The sequence below is a fragment of the Chelonoidis abingdonii genome, chromosome 1, assembly GCF_003597395.2.
Source record: "Chelonoidis abingdonii isolate Lonesome George chromosome 1, CheloAbing_2.0, whole genome shotgun sequence".
Lineage (NCBI taxonomy): Eukaryota > Metazoa > Chordata > Testudines > Testudinidae > Chelonoidis > Chelonoidis abingdonii.
Window position 1 is genome coordinate 100,432,132 of NC_133769.1, and position 19,620 is coordinate 100,451,751.

General features: G+C 52.8%; 1 protein-coding gene across 2 annotated transcripts in view; it reads right to left on the reverse strand.

The window, feature by feature from the left end:
• Positions 1–1,067: 1,067 nt before the first annotated feature.
• The window catches only part of CYTH4 (cytohesin 4), a 28,415-nt gene continuing 9,862 nt past the window's right edge, over positions 1,068–19,620 (reverse strand). For both annotated transcript variants that reach the window (XM_032779176.2, XM_032779177.2), the window contains exons 3-13: positions 17,342–17,406; positions 16,770–16,836; positions 14,512–14,630; positions 13,920–14,000; positions 12,818–12,930; positions 11,656–11,804; positions 6,025–6,136; positions 5,615–5,691; positions 5,152–5,223; positions 2,831–2,985; positions 1,068–2,265 (exon numbers count right to left, since the gene is read on the reverse strand). In XM_032779176.2, coding sequence (XP_032635067.1) covers positions 2,193–2,265; positions 2,831–2,985; positions 5,152–5,223; positions 5,615–5,691; positions 6,025–6,136; positions 11,656–11,804; positions 12,818–12,930; positions 13,920–14,000; positions 14,512–14,630; positions 16,770–16,836; positions 17,342–17,406 — 1,083 coding nt within the window. In that variant the 3' untranslated portion in view covers positions 1,068–2,192. The remainder of the gene's footprint in view (positions 2,266–2,830; positions 2,986–5,151; positions 5,224–5,614; positions 5,692–6,024; positions 6,137–11,655; positions 11,805–12,817; positions 12,931–13,919; positions 14,001–14,511; positions 14,631–16,769; positions 16,837–17,341; positions 17,407–19,620) is intronic.

The window sequence follows — 19,620 nt, forward strand, 5'->3', positions numbered from 1 at the left end:
CGATGGCCATTTATTATGAAAATAAATTACCACCTGTGTGCAGGAGTCCTTGATGGGAGGGGGACAAGTATCAGCCTTCCCTCTGCGTGTGTTTGTGTGTGTGTGTGTGCGCGTCACCTGTGCCGCCGGTGACAAGAGAGCAGAACGTTTTTGCTAGCCATCAATCTGTCAAGTTTACTATCTAATGGCATGTGTGTGCGTGCTGTGATTTCTAGCAGCGAGACGCAGGAGGATGGGTGTCTGTGGCCAGTGAGACACAGCAAATGTCCAGTGGCCCCTGGAGTGGAATATGGGAGGTACTGGGAAACAAGGACTGAAAACGATCCCCAAAATCTCTTCTGGGCAAGGCGGGGAAGCTGGTGACATCCTTGAAAATTCACAGAGGATTTCTGGAGAAGTTGCCACCTGAGGGTAAGATTCTAAGCCCCTCCCTCATACCCCACCCCACCCCTGCCCCCCATGATCCGGCCTTCCCCACACTGGAGCCCCTACAGATGAGAGACTCAGAGGATCAATCCTGAAGACATTAATAAAAGAGACCAGACAAAAACCTTCACGTTCCTTCTCGTGAGTGAGCATGTGCTTCGACTCTGAGATACAGTCCCTGCCTTTTGAAATTAATTCCCCATCCCTGGTGCATCGGCAAAATAACTAATCTGGCTGCTCTGGGCTTGCTGCAGATTTCCTGGTGGACAGAGCCCCCTGCAGGAGGAAAGGGGGAGGAAGGAGGGCACAGCAAGGAGCCAGGGAGAGGTAGAAAAAATGGATGGTAGGAGAGAGGAAGAGACGCAGGGGCCCTGCAAACTACAGAGCTGGGAGCGTGTGTGATTCTAACCTGCAATTCCCCTCCTACCTACCAGCCCCTGGCTTGTGGGGACCTCTCCCAGTGGGCAGCATGATCTTCTATGGCTCCCTGCCACTTCTCCCCTGGCCTGTTATCATGCTCACCGCCCCCCTCCCACCTGCATCCAGCTACTCAGTGCCTTTCCGTGTCCTGATACTGCGCTGAATCATCACCCTGTGCATGCAGCTTACTAAAGAAAGCAATGTGACATCCTTTGATATCGTCTGTGCAGTTCTTATCTTTTAATGATCATTCCACCCTGCGGTTTGTTTGGGCTTTTTACATAAGAGGCCAGAGTTCAAAACCCCAGGGCACTGTATGTGCTGGGCATTCCCTGCTCTCCCCGCTTCTGGTTGGAGGCAGCTGGGATGCAGGAATCTGCCCCCCTGAAACGGTGCAGCTGAGTGACCCGTGGGAGCGCTACAGGCTGGGAGAAGACCCTGAAGACCCACACTAAGGCTTCTTTCCAGAGCCTCAGCCCCTCACAGAGACCTGTTTGCCAGGCCCTGAGTATGAGACTTGGGAGGCAGAAGAGCAAAGCTGTTACCCTGGCCCAGCGGTACAGTACCAAAGTGCACCATTTCTCCTTGTCCCCACCAAACCACCTTGGCTTCCTGCAACCCATTGTCAATGTACACATATATACACATTGGGGACTCCAAACTATTAATGCTATCTTCAGGGGCACAGTGTGGGGGACCCTGGAATGACAGAGTGCAGAGAGGGCTCCCCAGTGCACGGGGTCACGTCCTTTGGGCTCTGGTTTCACCCAGTGACGACCTCTTCATGGTCACAGGCCTCTCACTTCTCAGGTTTACTTGTGTAGAAGAGATGCAGCTGGCTCTTGAAGTCTGCTGCTGGCTTGGAAAATCCTGAGGGGAGGAAACTTTCTTGGGATTCTCCCACAAGAGCTCATAGGCCTGCTGCCCAGCTCAGTGGCTGGGGAGGGAGTCTGAGAGACCAGACATCTGCAGGACTGTCCTAGCCAAGTCTGGGGGCTGGAGACCCCTGGAGCTTGTCCAACGTGAGGAGGCCAGTGTGAGGCATACATAAGGCTATGTCTTGTCATAGAGCCTCTGTCAGTTCAAGTGTGGGAGAGGCTGTGCCCATAGCCCCGGCCTCCAGATCCACGTCCGCATCAACCTACTCCCCTTCAGATTTGAACTCCCAGATTGGAAAGGGAGGAGCCAAATGGGGCTTGTCAGCCTGTCAGTCACCTTCTGGCTAGTCAGGAGGTAGGGGAAGGTGCTGGTCCCAGAGCAACCTTCGCTGATAGAGCCCAATGGGGGAGGATATGGGCCAGCGATTAAAGATCATCTGGACAGCAATGAGTGGGCCAGGAGCTGGCTCAGTTTTTGCTGGCGATCTTTTTCTTACGGGCTGAGACCAGGTCATAGAAGGGATCCTGGGTGATGCTGGTCCTGGATAGAGGAGGAATGAGAGAGAGATTCAGGGCTGGGAAATGACATGGAAAACCACAAGGATCTCTTTGAACCTACAAACAATGGACTGCCTCCCTCCCCAGAACAGGGGATCTGCAGGCCCCTCAGCAGCACCTGGAGCCTCCAGCTAGTGTAGAGTCAGGCTTTGCAGGCCAGAGGAGGAGCCTGAAGGATCACTGCAAGGGCCTCCAGGCCCTAAATGGCTAATGCACTGGAGCCATAGGGGTGGAGAGGCGAGGAGGTCAGGGATGCTCACAAGTGTGAACATTTATCTCCCTGGGGATAAATGCCCCTCTGCTCCCTTGCATGTGAAATCACTGCTGCCCCAAGTGCCCCAGAGAGGCAAGGTCTGCATGCCTCCAGGTCTGCATGCTCCAGGTCTGCATGCTGGCACGGCATTGCCATTCGCCTCTCTGCCTGCCAGCACACCTCAGGCAGCTCTGGCCTCTGCTAGCGCCATGTCTCCCCTGACCTGAGCTCATTCCATCCCATTTCACCCTGCCTGGGGGGATCCTCTCATCTCCCTCAGGGCCAGTCCCCTCACCGTATTGCCTCGATCCACAGGTCGCGTTCCTCTGGTGTGGCTGCCGAGATCTTGTAGGATTGGTGCTTGCCTTCTACCACCTTCCCATCCCCGTCTGTCTTGCAGGCTTTGATCTTCTGCCCCTTGCAGTTGGGATTGAAGAGCTCGAAGCAGTTCTGCAGGGGGAGATGTGGAGGGAGTCAGGCAGTAAATCCATTGTTCCAGGGGCCCAGCTGTGGGAGGTCATGCTAAAGGAGTTTGCAGAGGTGGCAGTGGGCTTGTCTGTTCCTGAACTGGGGCCAGGACTTTGCCTGGCATGCTCTGGGGATCTCAGCACTGTTGATTTAGATTCCAGTAGCTCAGAGACTTCACAAGTAAAAACCACAACACTCTGCACTCAGTGACTCCTGCACCGCCGTGGCCACCAAACCATGTTTTACAGATAGAGAGAGAACAATGCCCTAGACTCTGGAAAACCCCCTGTGGTTTGTGCTGCACCACACGCAGCCTACCAGAAGCAGTTATTCAGGAACATTGCCTAACGGCTTTTGGGCACCTCTGACAGGACAGCATCACCTGTCATACTGCAACCAGCACTGGCTATGCACAAGGGACAGATAGAAAGGGGGGGAGGGGCAGGTTGAGGTAATCTTTCTTGGGGAACCTCCCTAACAGCACAGCACTATTTCTTACTCATAGACTTTAAGTCCAGAAGGGAACATCATGATAATCAATTCTGAACTCCTGCACATTGCAGGCCACAGAACCTTGCTCACCCACTCCTGTAATGGACCCCTAACCTCTAGCTGAATTACTGGACTCCCCAAATCATGCTTTAAAGACTTCAGGTTACAGAGAATCCACCATTTACATTAGTTTAAACCTGCAAGTAACCCCTGCCCTACGCTGCAGAGGAAGGCGAAAACCCCCCGTCTGTCAATTTGACCCGGGGAAAATTCGTTCCTGACCCTAAATATGGAGATCAGTTAGACACTGAGCAAGGCCCACCAGACAGACAGCCATGAAAGAATCCACTGTAGTAGCTCAGAGCCCTCCCCATCTAGCGTCCCATCACTAGCCATTGGAGAGATTTGCTGCTAGCAGTCGCAGATCGGCTACATGCCATTGTAGGCAGTCCTGTCGTACCATCCCTCCTGCCCGTCTAAAGCTCAGTCTTGAAGCCAGTTAGTTTTTTGCCCCCACTGCTCCCCCTGAAAGGCTGTTCCAGAACTTCACTCCTCTGATGGTAAGGAACCTTTGTCTAATTTCAAGCCTAAACTTGTTGCAGGCCAGTTTATACACTTCCTCCAAAGTAGCACACATATGGCATAAACTCCTGGTGATGGAACCAAATCTAGAGCTGGGCAGAGAAGGGTTGTTTCGTTTCGTGGAGGATTCTAATATTTCAAAATCTGGTTCCATTCAAACTCAGAACAAAACCTAGACATTTCAGCAGTGTCCATGAAAGGGAAAGCCCGGGATCCCTGACTCCGAGACAATCTGCCCACCAAGTGAGCTGGAGAGGTGCTCGGTGGGTGAGCTGGCAGGACGCCAGGCAGGTTTCGAAAGCTGCCTGGTTTCTGGAGGAACTCCGTCCATATCGAACCATCGCCACAGAATGTTTCAGTTTCAACTAGTTGGCAAATTCCCATGAAAAACTTCGCTGGAATTTTTCCGCTCCGTTCTAACAGAACCATAACTTCCTGGCCTGAAGTCAAGACCCCTGTGCCTTGAGCAATCAGGTCTTGTTCCAGCCCCTTCTCTAGTGTACCAGTAGCTGCTACAGAGAGGGACAGGACTGACAATGGGCAACTCAAACCTACTTAGCTTGATACTGATCTTCCACCGGTGTAACCCAAGTAAAGGGCCACTGACTCATGTGTTACTCCTGGTCTACAGCAGCGTAACAAAGACTAGAATTGCAACCTCGATGACAACCTCAGCAGAGAGGCCAAGCACTGAGCAGGCTATGGGGAATGAAAGCCCTCTGCCACCCATAGTGGCAGCCCCTCCTAGACAGACCTGAAGCACATCAGCAGGGCTAGGGTGTGTGGGAAGTTTATCCTGCTGCTGCCCTTGCTGTGCCTACCCCTGTCTTGGGGGTAAAGGGAGGGCTGGGTCTCTGCAGCTGTTGATCCCGTGTTTCTTACCTGCACTCATGTGGCGCTTGAAAGAGAATCTGCCTGAGGCTGGGTCCTGGGGTGGGGCAGTTCAGACACTCCGTCCTCCAAGACAGCAGAGTGCTGCCTGGGACAATGCCGCTGAGCAGGGCAGGAGGAGTTAAACCTGCTAGTGTGTCTGATGATACATGCTTGTCCTGGTACCAAACAGTGGAGACTTACTGGCTTTTTGGGGTCCTCCACCTTCCGAACTGATAGATTCTCCAGGGGGATGATCCCCAGAGGTTCTTTATCCTGGAAGCCAACGAGAAGCAGGTATGAGGGTCTGACATGTTCCCAGCACCCACACCAATGACGTGTTGCTCCCCATTGCCCTGGCATGCACCCTAGAGCATTATGGCAAAGCAGGCCCCTCAACACAAACACACTAGCAAATCAAAGGGGCGCTTGGAGCCCATGGCTATAGCTGGCCAGAGTTCTGACTGACAGAACCTACCATGGTGTTGATTCTAATCAGTCTGGAATGGCAGCTGTGGGTCACAGCTTGAGGCGGGGGTTGGGAATGGTGGGGCTCAGTCTGACCGCAGTCCAGGAGTGACAGAGTGGGGTGTATCCCCATCCCTCATTACCCCTGGAAAATACAGACCCCCTGGGAGAGAACTGCTTGACTGGAGTGCAGCCTTACCGTGGTGTATTCAAAGTAGTACAGGCAGTTGTCAGTCAGAATGAACCAACGGCGCTTCCAGGTCTTCACCCGGCCTCCTAGGGGCAGCAAGATTCAAAATGTGTCGGTACCTGACAGCTCCCCCTCACAATCACTTCCCTGAAGATTAGTACCCAGGGGTATAACCTCCATCCCATGCTGAACGCACCCCTGGAACTTGGGGGAGGGAAGGCATCCTTCTCAGCAGACTGGCTTTGGGAGATGCAGGCGTGGGCTGGCTAGAAAACAGCCGGTAGGTTTGAACACCAGGGGTCAGGCTCAACCCGCGGCAGCAGAAGGAAGGGTGGCTGCTGCAGACCTCCGCAGGGTTGCATAGGAAACTCTTGGGGTGATGCTCATGGTGATGAGCTGCACAAGGAGGCATTTCGTACCTAGTTTAAGGAGCCAGCCCTCACGGCTGGGGTTGAAGAAAGTGTGCGTGAGGTCATTCCCATCGTCTTCTGGGATGGAAAATGGCTCGTTCTTGATGCTCTCAAACAGATTCTGCTCCACAGAAAGAGGGAGAGAAATTAAAAAGCTGGCATAGCTTGACTTGACTTAACTCACTGACGTTCCCTACTTATGGAAGGATAGGGGTTGCTGGCTACGCAGTACCCCTTAATGCTCATCTCACAGGGACAAAATGGGAGCGGTATGTGTCCAGTCAACATCTCTGTGCCGAAACAGCCCTAGTTACATATGCACACACAGACACACGCACACGTATGCCCATGCGGACAGCATTCTATTTTGCACAGACACGCACAAGCGCAGAGGGGAGCAATGAGAAGCAGACACACCCATGTGTGGGCTACCAGGCACACCCCAATACATTGCACAGCAGTGGGAGGGGGATTCTGGTTTCTTGTTCTGTATGGGGATGACACTGTGCTACTGGGATTTGACATCATTTATTACGCAAAGTTCTGAGTAAAAGATTCTTGCAACTTCCTCGAAACAACCCTCAGGAAGTGACATGATGCCAGAAAGCTGAGCCCTTCCCACTGAGGGAGGAGTGGGGCAGAGGGTGCTACACAAAGCCAGGGCTGGTGCTTGGGTAGGTGGGTGTCATGAGCAGGACACAGTTGACATAGGGTGCTGAATGCCAAATCATCACTGTGGCCTGTACGAACCCTCCGATGCCAACCGGCAAAGGGTGCATGGTTATGTAACAATAAATCCCAGCAGGCCTGACAAACTCACTACACTCAACACACGCTGTCAGAATATTTAGCCAAACACTGTCTTGTAAGGTATCATATGAAAACTGGTGCCACGCTAGTCATGAAGATCATTGTGTGATGTGTGTATGGGCTGTGTATAAAGAGTTGTGTATGGATACTGGCAATATGTTCTTACAATATGTTGTGGAGGCAGTTGATGAGCAAGACTGCCTTGGAGAAAGGAATGTGGCTTTACCTGCCAGCATGGATCAAGCTCTGGGACAACAGCATGACTTGATCACAAGCAAAGGCCAAGGAAAGTACATTTGCATCCAAAGTGAGTGAGCCAACTGAGAAAGCAAATTGACCAGAGGATGAGGAGTGGGCTTATCGCCTGCACCCCGAAGAACAAGGAGCTGAGGAGAGGAGCCTGAGGTTACTTTTCGGAGAGTACATTTCCAAGGTTTTTTGGACTATAAAAAGAAGCAAGGGGACTTCTTTGTTAGCCATCACTTAGGGGACAAAGGGGCAAGCACGCTCTGACCCTGCCTGTGAACCGTGGGTCCTCCTGCCTGAGAGGCTGGGGATGCAGATAGCTTGATGGAGGTGCAAATGAAAGCTGCTGAGGCAGATCCCTGCTTGCTAAGGTTACGTTTGAGTCACTAGAAAACGTGTGCGTTTTGTGTTGTTTGTAACCATCTCCTTTCCTCCTGCTTAGGATCTCTTCAGTCTCTGTTCTGTGTTCAGACACTTAGGGTACGTCTACACTGCACGATTATTTCGAATTAGCTTAAACCGATATTACAAAACAGATCTAATAAAATCGGTTTAGCGCGTCCACAGTGGGATCCCGAAATCGATTGTTTGCGTCCATGGTCCAAAGCTACCATCGATTTCAGGAGCGGTGCACTGTGGGTAGCTGTTCCTCAGCTATCCCATAGTTCCCACTTCCGTGTTGAGAGCACAGTGCCTGATGGGGCAGAAAACACTGCCCCGGGTGGTGCTGGGTACAGCCTCACCCCTCCCTTTGTGAAGGCAGCAGACAACCCTTTGGCGCCTTTTTCGCAGAGTGCATTGAGCAAACGCCATAGCACAGCAATCTTTCCCTTTTTTTTTTCACGTGGTGGTGGGGGGAAATAAACTGAGGAGCTGTTCCCTGAACCACGCCAGACACTGTGTTTGAACCTACAGACATTGGGAGCTCAGCCAAGAATGCAAATAATTTTCAGAGACTGCTGTGGACTGTGGGATAGCTGGAGTCCTCAGTACCCCCTCCCTCCCTTCATGAGCGTCCATTTGAGTCTCTGGCTTCCCGTTACGCTTGTCACACAGCGCTGTGTATCCTGGAGTTTTTTATTCAAACGCTTTGGCATTTCGTGTTCTGTAACGGAGCTGGATACAACAGATTTGTCTCCCCATACAGCGATCAGACCTAGTATCTCCCGTACGGTCTATGCTGGAGCTCTTTTTCGATTTCAAACTGCATCGCCAGCCGTGCTGATCAGAGCTCCACGCTGGGCAAGCAGGAAATGTAATTCAAAAGTTCGCGGGGCTTTTCCTGTTTACCTGCCCGCTGCATCCGAGTTCAGATTGCTGTCCAGAGCGGTCAGTGCTGCACTCTGGGATGCCGCCCGGAGGCCAATAACGTCGATTTCCGTCCACATGAACCCTAATCCGAGTTATCACTATCGAATTTAGCGCTACTCCTCTCGTTTGGGAGGAGTTCCGAAATCGATTTAAGGAGCCGTTTAACTCGATATTAATGACGACGTCGTGTGAACGGATACAGCGTTAAATCGGTATATCGGCCATTAAACCGATTTAAAGTCGCAGTGTAGACCTGGCCTTAGGCTGTGTGTTAAGGTGAACAGTGTGTCCTCAGTGAGCCAGCTGGCTGATGTGGATTCTGTCTCTTTGGAGGCAGCAGCAGACTTAGTATTTCTGTGGGCATCCAGGGCTGGGGCTAGTTGCTGCAGAGGAACACTTTTCCTGGGGCCTTGGGAACGGGTTCACTGAATGTTACCAGCAAGGCCAGGTTAAGACTGGCAGAGGGATAACACAGTAGTTTAGAGTTCTGGGCACCCCAAGAAAGAGCTACAATTGCAGCACTGGGCAGGGCCCCTCTCCACAGACTAAACCTGAGCAGGAGACACTAGACTAGTGGTTCTCAGACTTTTGTACTGGTGCCCCCTTTCACACAGCAAGCCTCTAAGTGCAACCCCCCTTATAAATTAAAAACACTTTTTAATATATTTAACACCATTATAAATGCTGGAGGCAAAGCAGGGTTTGGAGTGGAGGCTGACAGCTTGTGACCCTCCCATGTAATAACCTTGTGACCACCTGAGGGTCCCAACCCCCAGTTTGAGAACCGCTGCACTTGACCTCCCCCCTGCCAGGGATTGTGTAAGAAGGGCGGAGCTGTCATGCTGCCTTCCCTGAGGAGCAGCCATGCAGTGGCTGGTCTCCACAGCTCTGGGATTTGCATGGGAGAAGCAGGGTATGCACACACTGCTTCCTGGCTGCCAGTGCAGGCCAGTGGCAGCATTCGATCTCTTAGGGCCAGACTTTCTGCCTCCATTTAGGCCCCTGAACAAGGGCCACAGGGTGCTGCTCTGCTCTTTTGGAAACCTGGCCATTAAGGCTCTTCCTTGCCCAGGCCTAACGACTCCCTCTCGTAAGAACGGATTCCCGTCTGATCTGGGTACTGATACTGCCAAGGGAGCCAGAAGGTGAACCTGCAGGAGGTGCCACCAGGATCCTCAGCAGACAGAGGTCTAGTGAGAGGGAGAATGGCCCCCAGGCAATACAGGAATTCACCAGGTAAAATAAATCCCTTGAGGCTTTCCGAGGCTGAGGCCAGGGGCACAAGGCCATTCAGGATTAGAGAAACCTGAGCTACAAATAGCACAAAAGAGACGCCAGAGTCCTTCCTTGAGCAAATGCCCCCCAGTGAAGACACATGGCAATCGCAGAGCCAGGCTCTGAGACCCTTATTCATGTCAGCACCTTACTCCGCAAGTTGTTTCCCAGGAGTCAATGGGGATGTTCCTGGGTGCTACTCATTGTGAGTAAGGTGTTCAGAATTTGGCCCACAATGACATCATCATCATCATCATCATCATCATCATCATCATCATCATCATCTTGATGCCCCAGATGTACACACACCATGCCCCGAACAGCTTACAGACAAAGATTGGGGCTAAGGGAGTCAGGTGCCCAGCTCTCTTGGCAAGTTGCTGGGCGTTGGGTGCCTCGCTCCATTAGGTCACATTGAAAGACCCAGCCCAACAAAGGCAGGCATGCTCACACAGAGATATACACTTGCAGACACATGCACCACCCACACACCCTGACAGACACAACCACCACTAACCACACTTGCAAAGGTGCACGCAGCCCTCGCAGATTCGTTCTCTCTCTCTCTCATCTACACACACACACATACACTTGCTCAACCACACACCACACACTCTCCGCCCCACACTGTCCTGGTCTGCAGCACACCCTGGCCAGCAAGCCACATTGGCAGGCTCTCTCCAATGTACCTTCCCTGTCACTGGGGCAAAGCACATTCTCTCATCTTCCAGACACCCATACCCCCGTCCTGGAGCACCCCTGCTCCCCCAGCATAAGAGAGTCCACTTATTCCTCCTTCGTCAGCAGCAGGGTTACTAGGGTTGCCAACTTTCTACTCGCACAAAACCGAACACCCTTGCACCGACCCTCCTCCGAGGCCCTGCCCCTTCTCACTCCACTGCCCCTACTCTGTCACTCACTCTCCCCACCCTCACTCACTTGCTCATTTTCACAGGCTGGCTCAGGGGGCTGGGGTGTGGGAGGGGGTGAGGGCACTGGATGGGGGGTGTGGGCTCCAGGGTGGGGCTGGGGATGAGGGATTTGGGGTGCAGGAGGGGGCTCCGTGATAGGGCGTAGAACCAAGGGGTTTGAACTCAAAGCATGGGAGGGGGCTCTGGGCTGAGGCAGGGGATTGGGGTATGGGAGAGGGTACTGGCTCTGGGCTGACGATGTGGGTTCTGAGGTGGGGCCAGAAATGAGCGATTCGGGATGCAGTAGGGGGCTCTGGGCTGGGGCAGGGAGTTGGGGTGTGGGGGGTGAGGGCTCCAGCTGGGGGTGCAGACTCTGAGGTGGGGCTGGGGATGAGGGGCTTGGGGTGCAGGAGGGTGCTCCAGGCTGAGATCAGGGGTTTGGAGGGCGGGAGGGGGATCACAGTTGGGAAAGGGGGGCAGGGGTGCGGGGTGGATGAGGGGGCAGGCTCTGGGTGGCACTTACCTTGGGCAGCTCCTGGAAGCAGCGGCATGTCCTCCCAATGTCTCCTATATGGAAGCACAGCCAGGCGGCTCCGTGCACTGCCCTGTCCGCAGGTGCCGCCCTTGCAGATCCAATTGGCCATGTGGTTCCCGGCCAACGGGAGCTGTGGAGCTGGTGCTTGGAGTGGGGACTGTGTGCAGAGACTCCTGGCTGCACCTATGCCTAGGAGCCAGGGTGGGACATACCGGCTGCTTCCGGGAGCCACGCGGAACCACGGTAGACAAGGACTCTGCCTTAGTCTGTCTGCGCTGCCAACCGGACTTTTAATGGTTCCAATAAGAAACTAGACACCTGACAACCTTGTGGGGTGATATACCTTGAGCCCAGCAGGCCTTTGTCTCTTGCACTCTCACAGCTACTGAGGAAGGAGGAATACATGGGAACCATGGATGCTCCAGGAAGGGACCACCTAGAGATCGGCACGATGCCCCAGGGAGAGGTATCGATGATGCCTTTGGCTGGGTCGGGTATTTCTCCCAGCTCAGCACCCGGCAGCAGGCCAGGCGAGCAGGCAGGAGCACTTACCCGCAGAAGCTCTTCAGGCAGGTCTCCTCCATTGTTGATGCCTCGATTCATGGCCACGAACCTCTCGAAGGGGGGCTTGTCCTTCACGTTGGGGTTGTGCAGGCTGGTGTTCAGCATGATGACAGAGAAGGAGAGCACGTAGCACGTATCTGCCGGTGAGCAAGAGAGTGCAGAGGGGTGTGGGTGCCTGGCAGCATCGCCACTCCAGACACCCCAGCAGGGGGAACTGTGCCCCTGGGGTTCTGGGGGGAAGTGGGTGGGAGGCTTTTCCATTCTCATTGAGGCTCTAAAAGGGTTCCCCCTGGACTGGGAGGAGGCTGTCTCCCTTTGCCTGAGATCTGCTAATGGCCCTTCGATTGCCTATTCCTTTGGTCTCCAGTACTGAGCGCATGGAGCCCTTGGAAAGTGGGGGAGGGTGCTCATTTAATTTTAAATGAAGCTTCTTAAATATTTGAAAAACCTTATTTACTTTACATACAACAATAGTTTAGTTATATATTATAGACATTGAAAGAGACCTTCTAAAAACTTTAAAATGTATTACCGGCACGTGAAACCTTAAATTAGAGTGAATAAATGAAGACTCGGCAGAGCACTTCTGAAAGGTTGCCAAACCCTGGCTTAGTCAGTCGGTCCCAGCCTGTAGCAGTGCATGGGATTCTTCCATCCTAAGTGCAGGACTCTGCACTTGTCCTTGTTGAATCTCATCAGATTTCTTTTGGCCCAGTCCTCTAATTTGTCTAGGTCACTCTGGACCCTATCCCTACCCTCCAGCATATCTACCTCTCCCCCCAGCTTAGTGTCATCCACAAACTTGCTAAGGGTGAAATCCATCCCATCATCCAGATCATTAATGATCCCCAGCTGAGGTCAATCCATGTAGACTCCACTGGCTTCCTCGCAGTTGAGTGGGTTCACGCCAGCTGTGGACATGGCCCATTGGGTTTCTGTCAGTGAAATGGAGAGCAGCATTGTCCCTTGTCTCTAGAAAAAACACCTACAGGTAGGAACTGGCAGAAGTGATATGGGACTGGGGCCAAATCACCTGACCTAAGGGAAGCTAAAGCTGGAGGTGCCGCCTCTACTGTTCAAACACTACATTCATGGGTCCACTTTAGCAAACATCTGGCAGCTCATTCCCACTCCCTGCCTCTGCAGCTACCTGTTGACTGGAAGACTCCTGGGTTACACTGGCAGTACCAGTTGGCAAAGGCCTCCATCATCCGATCAATCTTCTGGGCCTCCCCGGGCAGCCGGAAGCTCCACAGGAACTGCCTGCAAGGACATCGGGCCCATGGGCTAGTCACAGAATGGCCAGGCAGGCTTCATGCCCCTAATGCACAGGGGCGCCCTCCTTCCTCCCATGGACGTGTGGGTGTCCTCCCTCCACACAGGGAAGGCAACACGACATCCTTATGTGCAACAGGGGCCCCTTTCTTCCCAAGAAGGCTGCGATGGGACACCCAGCCTAGGACCCAGGCAGCTTTCCCCTCAGCACCCAATGGGACATCCAGCCTGGGAAACAGGGAACCCTTCTCTTGGTTCCTAGGGCAACAACTAGACAACATCCCTCAGAAATGGGGACCCTCCCCCAAAACAAGGAAGCAGGACAGGACACCTGCTCAAGAGCCCGAGACCTCTCTCCCCATCACATGGGTGACCAGCAGGATCCTCTCTTAGCAAACGGGGACCTCTCTCCCCACTGCACAGCCTCAAACGAGACGCCTCACCCAAGGATACAGGCTCCCTCTGCTGCTAGTGCACAAGAGCTTGACAAGAAGCCTGTCTGGGCAATGTGAGAGCTCAATGAGATGTCCTTGAAACAGGGGAGGGGCGGTGTCCCTCTCCCACAGCACACGGACACTAGCCAGGTGGCCACCTCTGGAAACAGCTGGTCCTCTCCCCCCATGCTGGGACACCCCAGGAGGAAGGGGGGCGCCAACCTATGACAGAGTAGGATGCACTCTTATGACATATAGGTGATTCTTCCCTAACACAGGGAAATGCAGCAAGATGCCCCCCAGGGAAATGGGGGTCATGCTCCCCAACGCACCGCACAGCAATGGGACACCACTCCGGGAGGTGCCTTCTCCTGCATTGGTGCAGTTGGACACCCAAGTATGAAAATGGGGGCGGGGATTCCCTCCTAGATGAACGCTTGGGAAGCTCCGTGCCCGCTCTGGCGTGCGTTCGCTTGCTTTCGCAGCAAGGCCTGAGAACCCACTCCCACGCCTCTGCTGCTCTCTGCCTGGGTGCTCGCTCACCTTAGTGCCTGCACCAGGTTGAGGTTGGCGAACGGGTGGCATTCCACAAAGGCCTGAAGGATCTGCAGGTTCGCCGGGTCCCTGGTAGAGGAAACAGGGCCGAGTGGGAGGGTGTGGGGAGAGAAGGAGACTGTGACTCAATGCTTTATGATGCAGCCTTTCTATGTGACCTAGAGCAGAGCTGGGCTCAGACCCCTCAGAGTTCTGATTCCCACAGGAACATCTCTGCACACTCCCTTTCCCTGCTTTCCAAATTCAGCTCCCTTTCCCCCCACAAAAAGACACCAGGACCTTTGGCAAGATTGTTACACTGATGCCTTGTCTGCACCGGGGGTTCACCCTAAGTACAGCCATCAGCACCAGTGCAGCTGCCCCAGTGCTAACCCCTTGCATCTACAGGGCATCAGCCGGAACCTGAGCTATACATGGCTTATCTCCCTTTCAAGCAGGGCTGAGCTCCCCCAGTGCAAGTGGCAGCTCTGCCTGTCTATGCTAGGGGCTGCTCCAGTACAGCTGCACTGGCGGCTGAAGTTGGGTCTAACCCCCACTGTAGACAAGGCCTAAGAGAGTTAGATCAGGTAGGGGAGCTCACCTCTCTCCCAGGTAATCCCCGATGGCTGTCTTGTTCAGGCCTTCTCCCTTGTACAGGAACCGGGCGATCTCTCGCAAGTCTGAGGACAGCACCTTGTGCTCGGTCAAGTACTGGATCCCCTGGGGGAAGAGTACACCCTGGCTGTGAGTGAAGGGGTTCTGGGGAGGCCAGGGAAGGGTAATTTAATGGGGGTTCAGCCCGACCATCTCAGGACATCATGTTTCCCCAGCTCTGCAGGCCTCCTCCCAAATCCAGCTACTCCCCCTCCCCCTCAGAACGCAGCCGGGGAGCACACAGCCAGACTTGCTATCTGAATCTCTCTCCTCATGTTCCACATAGGAGCTAATGTTGTACCCATCCTGGCCTGGCCCGGGACACCTACTGTCGGGGAGCTGCCAGGTTCCTGAGCAGAGCTGTGCAGAGAATGGAAATTCCGTTTCAAGCAGGATTTTGAGATTTCAAAGTTTGTCTTGGTTTTCATCCAATGGAACCCGAAAATTTCAAAATTTTCCACAGAAGAAAATGACACCTCCCCCTCTCCCCCCAAATTCATTTTGAGCTGATCAAAATGTTTTGTGCCCACAAAATTGGTTTGGTTCCATTCTGACTGTTTAAAAAAAGGAAGATTCTATTATAATGTATGGCATCATGCACAGTTTAAACCATTCCAAAAGGAAACATCTTTTCGAAAGGAAAAATGGAAACGTTCCATTCTGAATGTGTCCGAATGGGGTGTTTTGACACCATCAGCACTCCCTTCCTTTCCCCTCCAACACGCCTTTTTTCTCTGAAACAGAATTTCGATGAAATGATTTTGTGACGCGTTTTGATTTCAACAGAGCTGCATTTTCCAATGGAAAACAGCCCCCTTTAAGTTTTTCCAACCAGCTCGATCCCAAAGTCGCACCCACTGCCCACCTCCTGCCCCACCACCCCTGGGCGCAGTCTGCACGCTCTATGGGTGCAGCCCCCTCGGCACACAGAGGCCAGCACAAAGACCAGGCATCGCTAATGTCCCACTGAAGGGCTCAAAACAGGGCTTGATTTAACTCTGCGTAACACACTGTAAGAGGCCGGATTGCCAGGTGGGATGTACACAGAAAGAAGTCCTAATGCTGGTTTGCTGGTGCTCGGGAGTGAATGTCACCCAGACTGTTCTCCTCCTTTGGTGGGCTGGTGGGTATTGCCAGCAATTGCTATGATGGTACTGAAGTGTAGAGGCAGTGCTAGCCCACTGGGTGTCCTAAGCAGGAATTCTCCCCCCCTCCCATACAACACATCATAAAAAGGGACTATGGGGCCCCCTTGAGTTGCTCGAGGCCCTAAGCAATTGCTTAGTCTGCCGAGTACCGGCTCTGTTGGAGGGTCCTCTTTTGCGTCCCAGTGGAGGGGGCGGAGGCGTGATGGAAAGTTGGTCAGAGCAGCAGCAGCTGAGCTGGAGTCAGAGAGACGGTTGCTGTGGTTAAAATGATGGGGGCTGATATTACTGTTGTAGCTTGTGGTTTTCTTTGCTAAGCACAGACTGAGTGGTCCAGCAGAGTGGGGGAGGGGAGAGAAAGCGGCCCTTAGGTCTCTTCTTTTTATTCACATTCACCTCTGCCTTTTCACTCTGCTCTGAGTCTCCTGCTAGTGGGGTGGGGAGTCCGGGTTGCGCTGCGTGTGGGGGGTGGGGGATTGGGAGAGTTATCCAGCAGGCGGAAGACCCAGATTTGCGTTGCAGACTCTCATGCCTAGGCCAGTAGCAGGGGTGGCCTGGCTTCGCCAGGCCTGCTCTGAGTGTGAGAAAGCCTCACATCCTGTCGGGTGACCTCCCTCCCTACCCAGGCAACCCAGGAATAGGTTTTAGAGAAATCTATAAGTGAGAAAGCCTGGACTGGGGGCTCTCCGGATTTGTGCTCCCTGGACAGACAGAAGAGTCAGTGTTTGGATTAAGTCTGGCCCTGTCTCTCCTCCTTCCATTTCTCTTCTGCTTTGGGAGTGCTTTGATTGACACATGTGAGCACAATGTGTCATGGGGAGGCACCATTTCTCAGAGCTCTCAGAAGATATCGTGGCATGGGGCGTTGCCTGATAGTGCTATGTTGGGCTGAGAAACCAGCCTACCCCTACCCCATCGCCAGTTCCTGGGACCCACCCGGCATGTGTCTGCCGCGATGGCAGAATGAATGTCTTTGGAGTGGGTAACTCGCATCTGAGCTGTAGTAAAGAGGGGTCCATATGGGATGGGAACAAGTGGCAGTCGGAACAGTACACTTTACCTTTGTAGGGTCCATGTTGAATTTCTTCCGGCCTATGCACAGATCTTTGTCCCTCTGGACCATTTTGCTGCAGATGCAAAGGTGGAGAATCAAGCCTGGCACAAAGAGAAGCAGCCAGATGTATTCCCCTCAAAGGATGGGGCAGGAGGAGGGCTCCCAACAGGAGTTTCCAGATCTCAGCTCTGGCTTGCTCCAGGGCCGAGAAGAGAAGCCACTCACTCTCGCCTGTCTGTGTCCATCCTAAGGCAAGGGGTGTTAATCCCCATGGAGACTGGAATCTCTCAAGGGGCTGGTGTTTTACTGAACTCACTGCTCTCTAGTAAAGAGAAATCTCATGAAAGAGAGAGAGTGCGCAAACTAGCTATCTCCATCACTTCCCCTGTGCCCAGAAAGATTCCTCTCTCCTGGGACATGAGCCAAACCCCATTGATGTCAATGGAAAGGCTCCAGCTAGGGCATTAAAGCAGGCCCCTGGTTCTTTCTCCACCCTGAAGAAGAGCCATGCCACCTATGCACCAGAGGAACAACCATGCAATCGCCACCTCCCTGCAGGCATATGGCTGGATCCTCACCTCTCTTCTGCGCTTTGGAAGCAATCTATCTCCGCAAACACTTGTGCAATCTCCTCCTTCAGCTTCTGTGGGAGGAAGAGACGGGGGGTGAGAGTGAGCCAGGGGATGGAAGAGCGACCAGATGTCTCACTTCATCTCTGAGTGGCTGCCAAGCCCTACTGGCATGGGCAGGGCCAGCCCAGTTCACTGGTCATTGTAACGGGACCAGCCAGGGTGTCTTATCAAAAAGGGCACTGATCTCAGATTGCCTTCTCCACCCATGTTGGACACTGGCTGAAGGCTGGGGTGGGGAGCAAATGTTCGGACACCTATTGTCAAATGTGTCTGAAAAGTTGAGTGCAGACAGAGCCAGGGAGCAAGAGAACAGGGACCCATGTCTGGGCCTGCTCTGGAATGTATCGTGGATGCTGCACCAGTATCGTGGATGCTGCACCGTGCCCCTTTCCCTGCTGTAGCCCGGCCACGCAGCTGGGAAAGGTGTGCAGAGAGGCAGTGGAACTAGCTACCAAGCAGGGGGCGTCACCTGGGAGTTGGGTGTGTCAGAGGGAGCTGCTTGTGCTCCTGTCATTCAGCAGTTGCCGCACCGACTGATGAGCTGGTGAGGCGGCTCCTCACTATATTCTATCATTTAAACATGGAATTCAGCTCCTTTGGACACTTCATAGCTCCCGGCCTCTAATTCGCTGTCTCTGGGTTACAAAGGGAGCCAAGTTCTCGGGGTTCTCTCCATGCCTCTGTTTCCCCTCCCACCCTTTCCTTGGCGAGTTGATTGTGATTTTAAGCCCTTCCCTGTGAACATGTTTGTACAGCACCTAGCACAACGGATCCCTGAGGTTGGCTACTGTGATACAAATTATTTACTGCTATTATTCCCATTTCCTAGCACTATCCTTCAGCTGCTCAAGAGGCAATTTGAGATCTCCCAGCTGTTTAACCCCAGTGATAATGCACCAAGATTGCTGGAGAAATTCCCAAGGGGACGAATCTCCATCCTGGGACCCTGTTACCTAGGCACCTCCTGCCCCAGTGGGCAGTGACTGTTTACCAACCAGTTTTGGGGAGATGATAGATTCAGACTATTGGCCCATCTAGTCCAGGATCTTGTCTCCTGTCACACTGGGTCAGCCCTCTGGTCCATCTACTCAGGTTTCCTGCCTCTTACGTTGGCAGTGGTATGGCAAACAAACAATACACATGGACAGTTGTGTAAAGCTGTACCTGGAAAAGGGGAGGGGGCTTGCATTCCTGACTCTATGGCAATCACTTCACAGCACAAAGCACAAGATGGGTTTATTCATCTGGTAGCACTTGGCTTAACCTTCTGTCCTAGTCAAGGCACTCGTCACCTGGGCAGCTGGGCACCTGCAGATCATGGGCCAGCTCCTCAGGTGATGTAAATCAACGTAGTCCCATCATTCTGGCTCCATAAGCTCTTCAAGGTGTGATGCTGGCAGGCCAGGTGCCAGCTCATGTCAAGGCTCCTAGGCCTCACTGAACACTGACAAATGCATAGCTGGAAACCAGTCTGGCTCACTTGGGTATTAGTATTGTTAAAATGGGTATTAGATTTAGAGAGATGTGTTTGGACTTTATGGAATGCTTGTGAGTTGCCGCATGCATTAATCTCACTGGCAATATCTGTACCCCATGCTATAAGGTAGTATTTAAGTGTTTGCTATGAAACTGGAAACTCCCAGAGTCAGGAAAGAAGCATTACCAAGCATGAAATACTAGTTTACCACAAGAGGTGTCATCTCCTGTCCAACAGAAGAAGGCCCATAGACACCAGATGAACCACCATGGAACATCAGTGGACAAAAGACTTTGCTGATTGTTCCCCCCCACACGCATGAAGAGGGACTTGCACAAACCCTCATCCCATCACAGTCTGAACTCTGGGGGAAGGGAATAAAAATCCATGACCAGAAGGATTTTTATCACAGGGTTCTTGGAATTTGGATAGGAAAGTATTTCTAAGCATAAGCAAGAGATCCCCAAGCTGCTTAGCTGGATTAACCCTAAAGGACAGCTAGCGCTTGAACATTACAGCAGCTTCTATTTTTGAAACCTATGATTGTAACTCATGTGTCTGTGTGTGTTTACCTGCTTTAACCTTGTCATACGTCCTTTGTTTCTTTTTCCGAGTTAATAAACCTTTAGTTAGTTTAATATAGGTACGGCCCTACCAAATTCATGGTCTATTCTGGTCAATTTCACTGCCAGAGAGTTTTTAAATGGGTCAGTTTCACAATTTCAGATGTTTACATCTGAAATTTCAG